At 44.2% G+C, this 15,694-nt stretch overlaps 1 protein-coding gene across 1 annotated transcript in view; it reads right to left on the reverse strand.

Annotated features, from left to right (window-relative positions):
• The window catches only part of LOC311109053 (histone-lysine N-methyltransferase 2C-like), a 185,298-nt gene that overhangs the window by 151,713 nt on the left and 17,891 nt on the right, over positions 1–15,694 (reverse strand). The window contains exons 3-4 of the mRNA XM_084151839.1: positions 7,230–7,318; positions 2,037–2,190 (exon numbers count right to left, since the gene is read on the reverse strand). Coding sequence (XP_084007965.1) covers positions 2,037–2,190; positions 7,230–7,318 — 243 coding nt within the window. The remainder of the gene's footprint in view (positions 1–2,036; positions 2,191–7,229; positions 7,319–15,694) is intronic.

Raw genomic sequence — 15,694 nt, forward strand, 5'->3', positions numbered from 1 at the left:
TGTGCATAGCGCTGAACACACACACACACTCAGACACATTCAGATACCAACAAAGACACAGACATGGCCCTCGTAGGCATTTAGAATAAAAAGGTAAAGTCAGATGGATTTAATTTATACTGAACAAAAATAAACGCAACATGCAACAATTTCAACGATTTTACTGAGTTCCAGCAGCTCATATAAGGAATTCAGTCAACTGAAATAAATAAATAAATAAATAAATAAATAATAGCCAAATCTATGGATTTCACATGACTGTGCAGGGGCGCAGTCATGGGTTGGCCTGAGAGGGCATAGGCCCACCCACTGGGGAGCCAGGCCCAGCCAATCAGAATACGCTTTTCCCCACAAAAGCGCTTTATTACAGACAGAAATACTCCTCAGTTTAATCAGCTGTCTGGGTGGCTGGTCTCAGACGATCCCGCAGGTGAAGAAGCCGGATGTGGAGGTCCTGGGCTGGAGTGGTTAAACGTGGTCTGCAGTTGTGAGGCCGGTTGGACGTACTGCCAAATTCTCTAAAACAACGTTGGGAGATTGCTTATGGTAGAGAAATGACCATTCAATTCTCTGGCAACAGCCCTAGTGGACATTCCTGCAGTCAGCATGCCAATTGCACACTCCCTTAAAACTTGAGACATCTGTGGCATTGTATTGTGTGACAAAACTGCACATTTTAGAGTGGCCTTTTATTGTCCTCAGCACAAGGTTCACCTGTGTAATAATCATGCTGTTTAATCAGCTTCTTGATATGCCACAACTGTCAGGGGGATGGATTATTTTGTCAAAGGAGAAATGCTCACTAACAGGGATGCAAACAAATTTGTGCACAACATTTTCGAGAAATAAGCTTTTTGTGCATATGGAACATTTCTGGGATCGTTTATTTCAGCTCATGAAACATGGGACCAACACTTTACATGTTGCGTTTATATTTTTGTTCAGTGTAGGTTAACTGTTTAACAGTGTAGAATTCAGTCTTCATCATAATCACCACCACCATCATCATCCTCCTCCTCCCCATCACCATGTCTTTACAATCACCTATTCATTTATTTTCATCACCACCATGCAGTTTCATGGTATTTTATATATTATTATTTATATTTTTTCCATCTGAAGTGCTCAGGTCCAAACACATCCAGAGCCTTTTTGTCATCAGCAACTAAAAGTATGCATGACTTCCTGCCTCCCTCCACATGTTGCCGGGGCCTCTGTGCTGTATATTAGCGGGAGCACAATCTCTGCTAATTGGGACTAGAAAGAAAAAGCCCACCCCTTTTCCCCCTCTCTCCCCCCCCTCCCTTTAATAATTACAGTAACAGCCCTGCAGTCTGCAAGCTGCCAGGTTACCGCCGAGGGCCCTGAGACCTCTTTACCCAGCCTGCTTTTCTCTGCTACCCACAATCCCCGGCGCTCAATTATTTTTGCTGCTTGTTCCCCTCCCCCTGCCCGCCTCTCTACCTCCCTCACTTACCTTCCCTGCACGCCTCCCCCTTCCACGTCCTCCCTCCTCACCGCGGTGGCTCACTCGAGCGAGCAAGCACACACATCCTCCTCCCTCCCCACCTCTCCCTGAAAAATATCCTCTCTTTTCTTTGCTTGTCTGTCCCCCCCCCCTCCTCTCAACACACACATTTCCTCCCTCTCCACTCATACTTGTTTTATAGGGTGCACACACACACGCCTTGCAACCCAGCCACTGTTAACCACACACACAGCTCACTCACCTCCGCCCTCTCTCTCACACACACACACAGCTGTGACTCAGCATGTCTGAAACAGTCATTTTCGCTCACTAATGGCTTCTATTTGATGGTCTCTCCTTCTCTGTAGTGTGACCCTCTCCGTCACTCACTCTCTGAGAATGGCTAGAATTTCAGTCTTACTCTCTCTGCTTCTCTTAGTGGAATCTAATTTTCCCTTTTTCTACCCTGCCACCATGTCCTTCTCTGCCTTATTCTGTCCATCTCGCACACAGACACCTCTATATCACTTTGTACCCCCTCTACTCCAACCGCACTGCCCCTCCTTACCGGATTTTGGCGTGCTCCAGGGCCGAGGCAGAGGATCCTGCTGAGTCCTCTGACACAGAGCGCTGGAATAGTGGGGAGAGGGGTCTGTCGTCAGTGGGGCTGGGCAACAGGGGCACGATGACCTCCTCAACCTCCAGGACCAGCTCCTTAACTTCTGTGGGTAAAGAAGGGGGTAGAGGTTACACTGTTATTCATTGATAACATCTCAAAATGATGCAGAAAACCACATTCATAAAGAACTTAAGAATGTTTATTGACTAGAACAGACCATTTAGCCAATGGATGGCAGTAGTTTTCTCCCAAATTAGTTCAAACTATCATAATCCAGTTCAAACTACCATAATGTTTCTCTTTGGTTACACCGTTGATGTGTTTCTCTTTGGTAACACTGTTGACATGGGCAACAACACATTATTCAAAAGAAACCTGGTCTAGTTTCACTTAGGACTCTTTTAGTCACTGGATGTTAAGGACCACGTTGCCTGATCTTTTTGTTGTGACATGAGTTGCCAGACTATGCAAACAGAGCTCTATAAATTAAAACCCATTGTCTATGCAAAACTAACCCCTCACCTGCCAGTCAAGGCTCAGCGCAACTGGCACCTCTGGTTTATTCATTGGGCACCAAACAGAGGAAAACCGGCTAAGAAATGCTTATTTTTGTTTTCCGTTGCAAAACGTTTTAAAACATTTTCCATTGCATGCCCTAATGAACACGACCCTGCTTTATCCAGCAAACAAACAAAACAAACTTTCTTTGCGCAAGTGTTACCAAAAGCAACAGTGAGATTGTATGGGCTTGGTGAATGCTTTGAGCACTGGCAACCCCTTCAGGATGAGAAAGACTGAAATCCGGTCAATTCATCTCAAAATCACAAAGAAACCTCCTGAAATAGTCACAACAACGTGTCTAGGCAAAAGGAGATGACGTGACCTTTACCTCGACCTTTAAAGCGCCCCACACAGCAGTTGAGAAAATAATGTCAGACCAAAACGTTGGGAATGTCGTTTCTTTTCCTGTCGTTTCGAAACTTTACGTCAACGGGACAGACGGGCAAATAACATTTATCAACAATACCTACCACTGTTGGCATGTATGGTCAGCACATTTGCTTGCTTTCTGGCTGGTATTCACTGTTACCATTTTGATTATTCATTTTCTATAGGGAAATATGGGGCTGAAGTCCTGAAAAAGTAGACAGGCCTCGACATACAGGGCTGGAAAACCTCCGGGCCAGCCAATCATTCACATCAGTGGCCCACTTGGGCCAGTGAAAAAAAATATTGTATACAATGCTATTTTCAATCTAGGTTATATGGTTAAGTGATTTTAAAAAAACAGACGAATTGCCCAAGTTGTTAATTAGATATGTAGATTTTGTCACACGCCCGCCGCAGACGTAAATAGTTTGAGCGGAAATATCACCAATCAGGCAGCAAGAGTGTGCAGCTCTCAAACATCTGGTTGTTGCGTGGATCCGCTCATATAAGAATGACAACGCTAGGGGTAAGAAAGCGGTATGAAATACGTTCCAAGTCATGATATCTACCAGTAAATGCTAAGACAAGAATGGGTATGCAAACCAAGTATTTAAAAAGTTTGGTCCGATGTCTTGGTTGAACATAGCCAGCTAGCATGCTGAAACAGTTATTTCTAAAGGCTTTCACAAAAAAACTGCAAAGTAGGCCGCCCTGGCAGAATGATATCATGATGAATTGTATCCATTGAGTGGGCATATGTTTTGCAAAACTCTGCCATTACATGTACACTGTGCTACAATGTACAGTACAAAAAAAAGCGCTAGCCAACGGTCTCTTGCTAGTTCCCCAATTAAATTTTTTATATATTTTTTTTTTACTTCCAACGTGGTCCCCTGATGTGGTGTAAGCATTGTTGTGGATTTCTAATTTTGCAGTTTTTCCACAAAGTAGGCTGCCCTGGCAGAACGATATCATGATGAATTTTGCAGTTTTTCCATACAAAATAATTTTGAGAGTGAAAAAATAAAAAAATAAAATGGGAAAACAGAATTTGGCCAAAAATAAGAGATTTTATAGGGCCCGACAACTGTAACCAGGTAATTGTAAATTATTTTTATTTGTTTTTAATTCGCTTACAATATCACCCTTTTTGAGATTGCGCAAAGGTTCAAACAATCAATGTAAATATGATATTGTCAAGTTAAAATGTAATTATTTGTGTATGGATGGTAGGTTATTATAGGCTACTTGCTCAGTAAGCAAATGAAAGATAAATCATCCGCTATTGAAATTAATAAATATTTTTTATTTTCCGAACCATTGACCTGGATCTGATTCTCAGCCACTCATTAAAGAGCGATAGGGGACCTTGATTTTTTTTTTTTTCCCAGCGACGACATTGCTCCACTCTGGAGATGGGGGGAGAAAAACCACATATCCTTGTTGTAGCTCTTAATGGCATTGATGCGTACACACTGCATCTGTACCCAAAACGCCATCCCTGGAGCAAGGGCAACCCTGGTCTTTGGTAGCACTTTGCATAAATAAGAGGGAATTAAAACAAGATAGGTCTATAATCTAACGCTAAACATACAGGCCTATATTGTGGGAAAGCAGATTCTGGGTAAAGGGAGACAACTCTGTGGGGTACAAGTAGAACAGGGACCTCATGCCCTTTTGACATGGACTTGGCCTAAATTACTTTCAGTTTAAGTCTGTGTGTGTGGGGGGGGACGTGAAGGACATAGGAAAATCCCACGACAAAAGCCCAGAGGCCCCAAGTGTAATTAATAGCCAGGAAATTAATCTCCGGCAAGCAGCTTTTGTGGAGGGGGGATAAAAAGCTGTCACGTGTCTCGTGGACATGATTGAGTCGTTCAAAGATGGGGTGCCTTGAACTTTAAGCCACCCTTGTTGGAAGGGGGTAGGGTGTGTGTGTGTGTGTGTTGGGGGAGAGGGGCACGTTACGTCACTTTTTGGAAGTGGAACAGATCAAGTGACGCTAAATGATGTTTGCTGGTGTGATCGTCTTCGAGGGCCCTAGGGAACAAGTACAATGAGGGCGGGACCAGGCCCCAGAGCCTTGGGTGGCCCAAGATTAGGTAAGCGGTTGGCTAAATTTAGCCCCAGGCTTTGACATGATCTCACCATGAATAGTAGTGATGGGGGAAAATATATGCAGTTACATATCGGGATATTAGTTTTACGATATATCGTATCGACAATATCGCAATATTATTTTTGCGCTAGTTGGCTGTACACCTGCACCAATTTCTGCGCTAGTTGGCAGTATTTTGCCTTCGTAGCTTGTTCTCCATCTTCTTTTTAAATAGGGAGCCAATTTGTTTTCAACACTTATTTCCATGACCGATCAAAACTGGTTTCTCATGGCTCTCTTGTCCCTCTGCAGCAGCAATATGGTGACATCGAATTGAAATAAAATCACAGTATCGAATCGCAATACATATAGAATCGTGAGAATCGCAATAGATATCGTATCGGCACCAAAGTATTGTCATAATATCGTGAGGTCCCTGGCAATTCACCAGCCCTAATGACTAGGCGTGGGTCTCAATACCAATTCATTTCTTCCTCCCCTATCCATCCTTCCCACAAATGACTGCCTAGGAGTGGTCTGAGTGGGGAGGGGAAAACGGAAAACTAGCTGTTATAGGCAGAGAGGCTTGGAAGTCTGTTATTGCTCTATTAACTTATTTTACCAGGCAAGTTGAAACTCCACCATGCAAAACCTGCTGATTGGAAGGTCCTCTGTAAATTGTATTTTCAACCAGAAACTATCAGGAAGTAACACTGATCAAATGTTTTCACACTTTTAAAGTGTTAGTTTCATCAACTGTTGTGACAGCAGCACAAATGCAGTTCAAATTACTTGGATTTCATTTCTCTCCTCTTTTTGTTGCATTTGCCAAGCTTGTGAAGCCAGTTACAGGTCATCAAAATGCCAGCAGCGAAAAGAAAAGCAACACTAACAGCTAACAGGGGAGTTGACCGCGTTCTAACATATTAGACCATCCTCTGGCAGTCGATTTACATAATGCATTCTTCGAAAGGCGGCTTGTTTTCCAAGGACCATCTACCTTAATGAACCCACATCTACAGAGATATCGGGTTAGAAATGTTTGGGGATGTGCACGGTAGGCCGGCGAGACCCCCGCGGACAGCAGCTGCAGATGGCTTTGTAAACATCCCATAACAAACCAGCAACTAAGCCTACATTTTGGCTCTGCAGACATACAAATATGAACTTTATTCATCTACCTTTTAGCAAAGGATCCCTTGTGGTGGAGGATGGCACAACAAGCAACCGAAAACTGGTAGATACCCTTCAAGTAGTCTGAATTGAGAGTTCGCAATCGCGTAACAGCTCTAAAGAACTAAGGCTTAGTGATTAAAGAAGCATTTGATAAAAGGATAAAATCTCCCCCCGAATACCAACACCCGACTATCAGCAATGGCAGCCTAAACAAGCACACAAGTATGAAAACAACGGCACGCAAATATTAAAAAGAGGAACACGCATGAAGGAACACACACAGAAATAAAAACTAAAGGACGCACACACTCATAGTCAACCATGCAAGCGCACACACTGATACAGGCATGTACAGGTAGCTGCCAAAATAAAGGAAACACCAACATAAAGAGTCTTAATAAGGCATTGGGCCACCACAAGCCAGAACAGCTTCAATGCGCCTTGGCATAGATTCTACAAGTGTCTGGAACTCTATTGGATGGATGCGACACCATTCTTCCACAAGAAATTCCATCAGTTGGTGTTTTGTTGATGGTGGTGGAAAACGCTGTCTCAGGCATCGTTTCATAATCTCACATAAGTGTTGAATTGGGTTGAGATCTGGTGACTGAGACGGCCATGGCATATGGTTTACATCGTTTTCATGCTCGTCAAACCATCTAGTAACCATTGGTGCCCTGTGGATTGTGGCACTGTCATCCTATGGGGGCATAGCCATGGTAGCCAAAATAATAGCCTGCCCAGCATTTTTATACATGACCCTAAGCATGATGGGATGTTCATTGTTTAATTAATTAATTAATCACACCTGTGTGGAAGCACCTGCTTTCAATATACTTTGTATTCCTTATTTACTCAAGTGTTCCCATTATTTTGGCAGCTACCTGTACAGTATATACACAAACACATTTCCATAACGACCGAGACAGTCAGCTCACCCATCTCCTGCATGTTCTGGGCTTCGGTGGTCTCTGTCCCATCCATGCTGTCCTCATCCTCACCCTGGGATTGGCCTCTGCTACAGCCCCTGAGACACACAGGGAAATAAATCAGTCATTGATCTGATGTGCCTTTCAGGCTCTGCTCAAGGTAGAGTCCTGCATCGGGTTGGATACCCACAGTACCCAGCGGGTGAGCCGCAATAAAAAATAAAATACAAAAATACACACACACAACCTGTGGGCCGGCTCGCAGTTCAGAACAATTATATTGTGGGTCGGAAACATTTAATATCAAGATAACACACTTTTTATAAACCCAGGAGCTTGTTGTGTTGCGAATTCTATTCTGTGAGTGGCGATGCAGACATAAGGCTACCAACCACACGCACGCATTGAGTGAGTGTTTGGAGACAGAAAATAACAAGGCTAATTAGAAGGCTCTTTTTCACCAAGCGATGAGTTACGCATCACATTGTGAAAATAAAAAGATATCGTTCTTAATTCATGGCATGGTTTCTTTCTATCCAAATGTTGAATAGACATGCAGACAAATTAATTAATACAAGGCAGGGGAATAGTAATAATACCCTAATAATAATAATAATAATAATAATAATAATAATAATAATAATAATAATAAAGCCTACTACGCTGGAGTTATAAAAACAATTACATAAATTGATGTTATATTGCGGGTAACGTATCCGCTCTCAGAACAATTCTATGCGGGTGGGTCGGGTTGCGGAGAAAGATCTGTCCTGATGTCGGGTGGGGCTCGGAATTACTGTGGCTGGTGTGGGGCGTGCAGGACTCCAGCTCAAGGAGGAACAGCATTGGCATTTAGGTCTTCCGCACCGAAAGAGGAGCTGCCATTTGAAGTAGGATGAACAGTATTACTGGCCTCAATGACAGCGGTCTAAGGCACTGCATCTCAGTGCTTGAGGCGTCACTACAGACCCCCTGGTTCGATTCCAGGCTGTATCACAACCGGCCGTGATTGGGAGTCCCATAGGGCGGCGCACAATTGGTCCGGGTTTGGCCGGTGTAGGCCATCATTGTAAATAAGAATTTGTTCTTAACTGACTTGTCTAGTTAAATAAATAAAATTAAAAAAGAATCACAGGGGAACAGCCTTCGGGCTCAACGTCATAGAAATGAACGGAAAAAAGAACAGTCTGCAAGCTTAGCTCCGTTGCGTGAGGAACTGTCTGTAAAGTCAGTGATGCAGAGAGGAAGTGCCTGAGGAGCAACCCAACTGCCCATTAAACAGACACTTGTTGTATCTCAAAAGCTCCCCATTTCACTAACATTGGTTAGAGCGTGGCGGACCAAGATCAGTTTCTCTTCACTTCTCTTTGGAGGTCTGAGCAGTGCAGTCCCCAGCTCATCACTTCCCCTCCTCTTTATTAACCATCGCTGTCAACACTGGTGTAGCACACTTACACAGAGCAGCCAACGGGACCCACCACTCCACCCGCGGTTACAGCTCAGCTGCTCATCACCATGGTGACCAGTCGAGTTTCTTACCATCGAAGCCCGAGCTGCAAGCCCAGCAAAAAAGTACATTTATAAAAAAGCTAAAGTTTGGATAGCAGTGAATATAAGCGAATACCAGCAATAACAGGGAATATTGGCAGTGTTCGAATAACAATTGAGTACGTAGACACGCCACAGGTGACTTGGTCTGTGTAAAATATAAAGATGAAAGATAAAAATGTTAATTATCCCAGTAGCAGTGACCATAACAATTACAGCCCAGTAACCTTTCTAAAGGCTCATTCTTCAGAGAAAGTCTTAATTACATTGACAAAAATGAATACTTTTCACAGAATATTCCACGCACAAATTCCCACATGAAACTGAGAAAGAGGCACACAGAGAGAGAGGTTTGGTGACCATATCAGTTCCCATTACCAAGCAAGCCTTTACAGACCAAACCTGCAATGGATACCAGGGCACCGAACCAAGGCATCCAAAACAAGCCCCTGGAGCGGAGAGAGGGGGAAAGGACAGCACACATTGGGAGGACTAGGGCGAGAGAGGGAGAAGCCGGGGGGAACACACTCCTCTGTCTAGCGCTGAACACTTGGCTGGACCATCTAGAACAGCTCATGCATCGTGGGTCTGTGCACATGTAGCCTCTAAAAAGCTCTGGCACATTCTGGCTCTCGCTCGCTCGCTCTCTCTCTCTCTCTCTTGCTTTCTCTGTGTTGCACAAGAACAAAGAGGTGCTATTCAGAGTACTTACCAGTGTAGCTCACTAAACTCAAAGCCTGCACACAGGCCAAAAGGGCCTGATCCTTCAGATGGACCAACCTAGATGTAGACCGGTTCAGAACACAAGGACTAAGCCTAAGCTGGTCCAAATAACGTAAGAGTAGAATCAGAAACAGGGACATTTCATGTCAACGGAAGACATTTCCTGGTTTGTGCTCAGTAGGAAAAACACTCCAGCAATGCAATAAGCCTTTTTTCAAAGGCAAAATTCATTGGAGGACAAAAGCAACAACGAGGCCACAAAATTAAACCACCCAAATACAAGGTTTGTGGTTGGAAATATTTGGTTTCCACTGCAAACAATTGTGAGGCTTTGCGGCCCATTCTCACAATGTGGCAGGTTGATGTTTATTGTAATGAGTTTTGTCCTGGATGCAGAACTGAGCAATATCCCCTTAGATAGGCAAATTAAAATTCTAAATTGGCTATATTGTAAAAATGCATGATTTTTTTTGTTGTTGCTTTTTGGTGTTAATTTAAGGCTAAGGTCAAGCATTAAGGTTAGCAGTGTGGTCAGGGTGAAAGTTAGCTTTTAAATGTGCCAGCTAGTGACCACTCTGCAGAGCTGCCTCCAGAACAAGATTCGTGATGAAAATAGCTAACCGGCCACAATGCGGTGGCGAGGTCCAGGGCCGAGGCATCGGGTGACCAGGGTTGGGTTTCTGGGATGAGAAGGACACCGCTACTGATGCTGCCGTCGGCAACTGACTCCCAGTGCTCTGATCAATGACCTACATCATTGAAAATGCAAGGACAATGGCCTGGAACAGGTTTCATCCAGGTCAATAGGCCTGGCCAGACCCCCTCCTCTCCCTTCCACACCAAGCATAGTAAACTATGGCCGATAAAACTACAGAACTAGTAGCCTAACTCACCGTTTAGCTTTTTATATATAAACTCAGCAAAAAAAGAAACGTCCTCTCACTGTCAACTGTGTTTATTTTCAGCAAACTTAACATGTGTAAATATTTGTATGAACATAACAAGATTCAACAACTGAGACATAAACTGAACAAGTTCCACAGACATGTGACTAACAGAAATTGAATAATGTGTCCCTGAACAAAGGGGGGGGGGGGTCAAAATCAAAAGTAACAGTCAGTATCTGGTGTGGCCACCAGCTGCATTAAGTACTGCAATGCATCTCCTCCTCATGGACTGCATCAGATTTGGCAGTTCTTGCTGTGAGATGTTACCCCACTCTTCCACCAAGGCACCTGCAAGTTCCCAGACATTTCTGGGGAGAATTGCCCTAGCCCTCACCCTCCGATCCAACAGGTCCCAGACATGCTCAAGGAGATTGCGATCCGGGCTCTTCGCTGGCCATGGCAGAACACTGACATTCCTGTCTTGCAGGAAATCACGCACAGAACGAGCAGTTTGGCTGGTGGCATTGTTATGCTGGAGGGTAATGTCAGGATGAGCCTGCAGGAAGGGTACCACATGAGGGAGGAGGATGTCTTCCCTGTAACGCACAGCGTTGAGATTGCCTGCAATGACAACAAGCTCAGTCCGATGATGCTGTGACACACCGCCCCAGACCATGACGGACCCTCCACCTCCAAATCGATCCCGCTCCAGAGTACAGGCCTCGGTGTAACGCCACTGCGAGGACGATCAGCTGTCCGTCCTGTCTCCCTGTAGCGCTGTCTTAGGCGTCTCACAGTAAGGACATTGCAATTTATTGCCCTGGCCACATCTGCAGTCCTCATGCCTCCTTGCAGCATGCCTAAGGCACGTTCATGCAGATGAGCAGGGACCCTGGGCATCTTTCTTTTGGTGTTTTTCAGAGTCAGTAGAAAGGCCTCTATAGTGTCCTAAGTTTTCATAACTGTGACCTTAATTGCCTACCGTCTGTAAGATGTTAGTGTCTTAACGACTGTTCCACAGGTGCATGTTCATTAATTGTTTATGGGTCATTGAACAAGCATGGGAAACAGTGTTTAAACCCTTTACAATGAAGAAGTTGTTTGGATTTCTACAAATTATCTTTGAAAGACAGGGTCCTGAAAAAGGGACATTTCTTTTTTTGCTGAGTTATAGGTAAAACCAAAACTTGTCAGAATTTCATGCCAACCACAAACACCAATTCTATGACTTCTCTAAATGGCTCTGGTTTTGAGCATCACTGTTGCTTTGGTCACCATGGTCACGTGGCGTCGACATGGTCACCGTAGCGTCGCTATGGTCGACATGGTCACCGTAGCGTCGCTATGGTCGACATGGTCACCGTAGCGTCGCTATGGTTGACTGCACAATGTATTCTCAGTTATACTCAGGAAGGTTGTCTCCCAATCTGTGTCCCAAACAACTGAAGTAAAAGGACTTGACAGGTGAAAGTGGACTGGTGGAAGCCAGATCAGGAAAGAGATGAGGAAGGGAAGATTTTTTAGGGTACTGGGAAACCTGAAAACACTTCAAAGCCGTGGCTTAGTTTAGCAATACGTTGGGCATGAATGTCAGTTTAGGAGGTGGTGGAGCTGCGGCTGCCCCTAGAATGGATCAGAATTTCCAATTGACAGTTTAAGTTAACGGTCACTGTGTTGTTTTTCCAATGGTGATGGAATAGTGGTCCATTTTAACCCCTGGATAGTCAGCCCGGTTTGCAAAAAGAATGCAAGGACTATCTTAAGTCACAAGACAAACATATCAGTCAATGTATGCAACCTTCTGACACTAAATGTTCTAGTGTGTGGTCCTCTGTAGCTCAGCTGGTAGAGCACAGCGCTTGTAACGCCAAGGTAGTGGGTTCGATCCCCGGGACCACCCATACACAAAAATGTATGCACGCACGACTGTAAGTCGCTTTGGATAAAAGCGTCTGCTAAATGGCATATTATTTATTATTATTTAGTGTCAAGTGACATTGACAATAAGATTTTAAAAAACAGAGCCTCTCAAAGTCCTCGTAGGGATTCTTTGAGTAATCCATGCATGAAGCCAAACAATGCCTAACCCCACAAGAGACCTTTAAAGAAACTAGAAGAAAACCAGATGTACAGTGATGCTCACTGTTAGACAGGCACTGCATAATACATGAGTCATGCCCATCTGACTTCCCACTTCCCAGAATCCTCTGGTTTTGCCAAGCGGGGGCACCGAAATGGATTTTACGTGTACCGGTCGTAACTACTGTGCAGCACAGAGGTTAACAAGTGATGAACTATAGGCTAATGAGTAACCCGAAGGCAGATAAACACCCGCTAGCCAAAGCCAGAGTGACAAGAGAGGACCATTGGGATCTGCGTAGCTTCCATCCCTCCCTCCCTGTGATGTCTGTTATTCCAGGGCTGTCATATGGAACTCTTGGGAAACTCTTGTGTACAGTCTGACAGGAGTAGGCTGGTAATCATCATAAGCCACCTTTGGTCCAATTTGGGTTGATGTTAAGGCTCATAAAGTAAGAGTCATTATGACAAGTTATGTGGCCAATTTCCAAGTTTAGGCTACTGTAAGTCTTAGATACTGCAAAAAATTTAAATCAATATACTACTGGTTCAAATAAAAATGTTCTCGCTGCCTAACACCAATACAGGACCAAGCAAAGTGCTGTATCTAGTCCTGTTGATTCCAGTTCTAAGCACAACCTTTCACTTTTGTACCACTAAAAAGCATGTGGTACTGAATACAACCAGTCACAGAAATACTATTTCTAAAGGACTTTTTACACACATCCAGTGAGTCTGTCTCTCCAACCCGAACAACTCTACTACAGTGAGACACAGAGCTGTAGTGAGAGGGCGAGAGAAAGAGAGAGGCAAATAAAAAAATAAGCTGTTGTTGCAAGTAGTTCCAGCTCCCAAGGCAGTGACGAAATCCTGGCATGGGTGCACTGGCTGGGCTGGGGCACACCCCCTTCTCTGCAGCTCTGCTGTTTCCCATAATGCCATTTAACCATTACCTCTCCGGTTTTACATTTCCAGCTTACAGAGCAAGATCCTACAAGCAATTGGTTAAAACCGATTCAAACAACCCCAACGCTAGGGGCTAGAAACCTCTGATATGCTGACTCACCACAGGATATACCTTCCCTCCAACCAAAAGCAAACAAGGGTCAATTAAATTAAACTTTAACCCACAGAGTACATGCAAGAGACTCATTAGAAATACGTAGTCCTAGGACTTTGATCGAAACTCCTCCACAGAAGACAGTGGTACGGTTATTACTGTGTTAGGTTGGGCTTTGGAGGTGAGATCTGGCAATCACAAAAACGACTACGATGCGTTACTGCGACACAGAGGCGTAAGCACAAAGCTCACGTGGGTCAGTGTGAGTTTGTCAGACAGATAAAGTACAACACTGAGGAGGATATCTAACTGCGGTTGTGAGAGAGTATGGGAGTTCTTTTAGGCTAAATCAATACACCCTCATTTCACTGATGACATCAATAACAATATATAACAATAACATTTCACCAATATTTGATTTATTAATTTTTTATCACACGCTGTTATACCTTTAAAAAATAACAAGGACCCATAAAGTCCATATTACAGTTAGAAGCGTCTCAGTCAGAACAATTAGTAAAACACCGTCATGATTGACAGCTGTTCCGAACCAACCAGGCAGGCCATTTAGACATTCAGGTAACAGTCGGTGACTCACTGCCCAGACCCCTTGGGCATAGCCTCTACAGGAGACATTTCCACATGCAGCAGCCATTGGATTATGCAAGCCCTCTCAAAGAGGTCCTCCAAGCTATTGCACTCTTTGTAAACAAATAAATTAAAAGAACAGCCTGGCTTGCTGCTGACAGAGAGACACTTCATTGACACAGTGTCCGATTGTGGGCTTTCAGTTGGCGTTTCTATCTAATACTATGTATATGAAGGGCTATGGGCTACAAACTGGAAATACACCAAGTCCGCTTGTTAAGCAGTCGCCCTCGAGGCAGAGAACATACGGTACCGTGACAGTGTCAGCGTTCAAAGTGCCAGCAGTTATTCAGCCCTGTGGCGTTTCTACCTGCAGTGTCAGGTGCCATGCTAATCTGGCCTATATCAGCGTGGTGTGTATTTGAGGAACATTTCTCGATCTACAAAGAGGCCACAATGTTCCCCTGTGCAAGGCAGCTAGCTGCGCTAACAAAGGCTTCTTGCACGCCACTCACTTAGTGGATGTCACATTAGTAGGAAGTAGCCAAGCACACCCTCCATCTGAAGATCAAACCCCCTCCCCACAAAGTTACAGTGTACTCCTTCTCCATGTCACTTGAGCAGTCCATCTCCTAAAGTTCTTCTGGATTGGTTTTGTTGTACACATATAGAGTAAGACTCCAGGATGAAAGCAATACTTTCTCTCCTTTATGGGTCTTGCCATGTGAAAGGATGAAAGTGGGGATATCTCGGAGACAAAAATGTAACAACTAAAGAGGAAAAACATTAATAGCCGCGTACATTGTTAGTTTCTAGGCAGCATCTCCTTGTGTGCCTCGCAGGCGCTTGGCTTCCTCAATGCTAATGCACCTCAAAACACTTCAGTGGCTCCTCGAGGTGGAATCTGTGCTTAGCTTAGCTCCACGTCACGCATCGTGACGCCCTGCTTCCCTCTCCAAACACACACACAAATCCCCAACCCCACGTGCACTGTTTGGGGTTAACTTGGGTTATCCGTGCAGCCACAGCAGCACACATGCCCTTCCTTGCACTCGTATGATTCATTTGGGAGGCCTAGTACTGGGTAGCAGATGTAATCATTCATGGTACTTAATAAATTGATTTAGCGGACCAATGGGGTTGTGGGGATGGGCCCCGTGTAGCTCAGTTGGTAGAGCATGGTGCTTGCAACGCCAGGGTTGTGGGTTCGATTCCCACGGGGGGCCAGTATGAAAAAAAATATATATAAAAAAAATTATGCACTCACTAACTGTAAGTCGCTATGGATTAGAGCGTCTGCTAAAATGACTAAAATGTAAAATGAGGGAGTGTGATTATTACCAATTGAAAAAAGAAAAAAAAGCTGCTTTGAAAGAAATGGCAAGATTATTGAAGAATTGCATGACTTGAGTAAGTGATACACTTGAACCAGCCACAGAGACATCAGTCGGTAGACTTTAGTGATACACTTGAACCAGCCACAGAGACGTCAGTCGGTAGACTTTATGGTGTATTTATCCTCAACAATATTAATTCAACCTTTACATCTCACTACCCCACCCCCCCAAACTGCTTAGTAAAATACATCC

The sequence above is a fragment of the Coregonus lavaretus genome, assembly GCF_964263955.1.
Source record: "Coregonus lavaretus genome assembly, chromosome: 34".
Taxonomy (NCBI): domain Eukaryota; kingdom Metazoa; phylum Chordata; class Actinopteri; order Salmoniformes; family Salmonidae; genus Coregonus; species Coregonus lavaretus.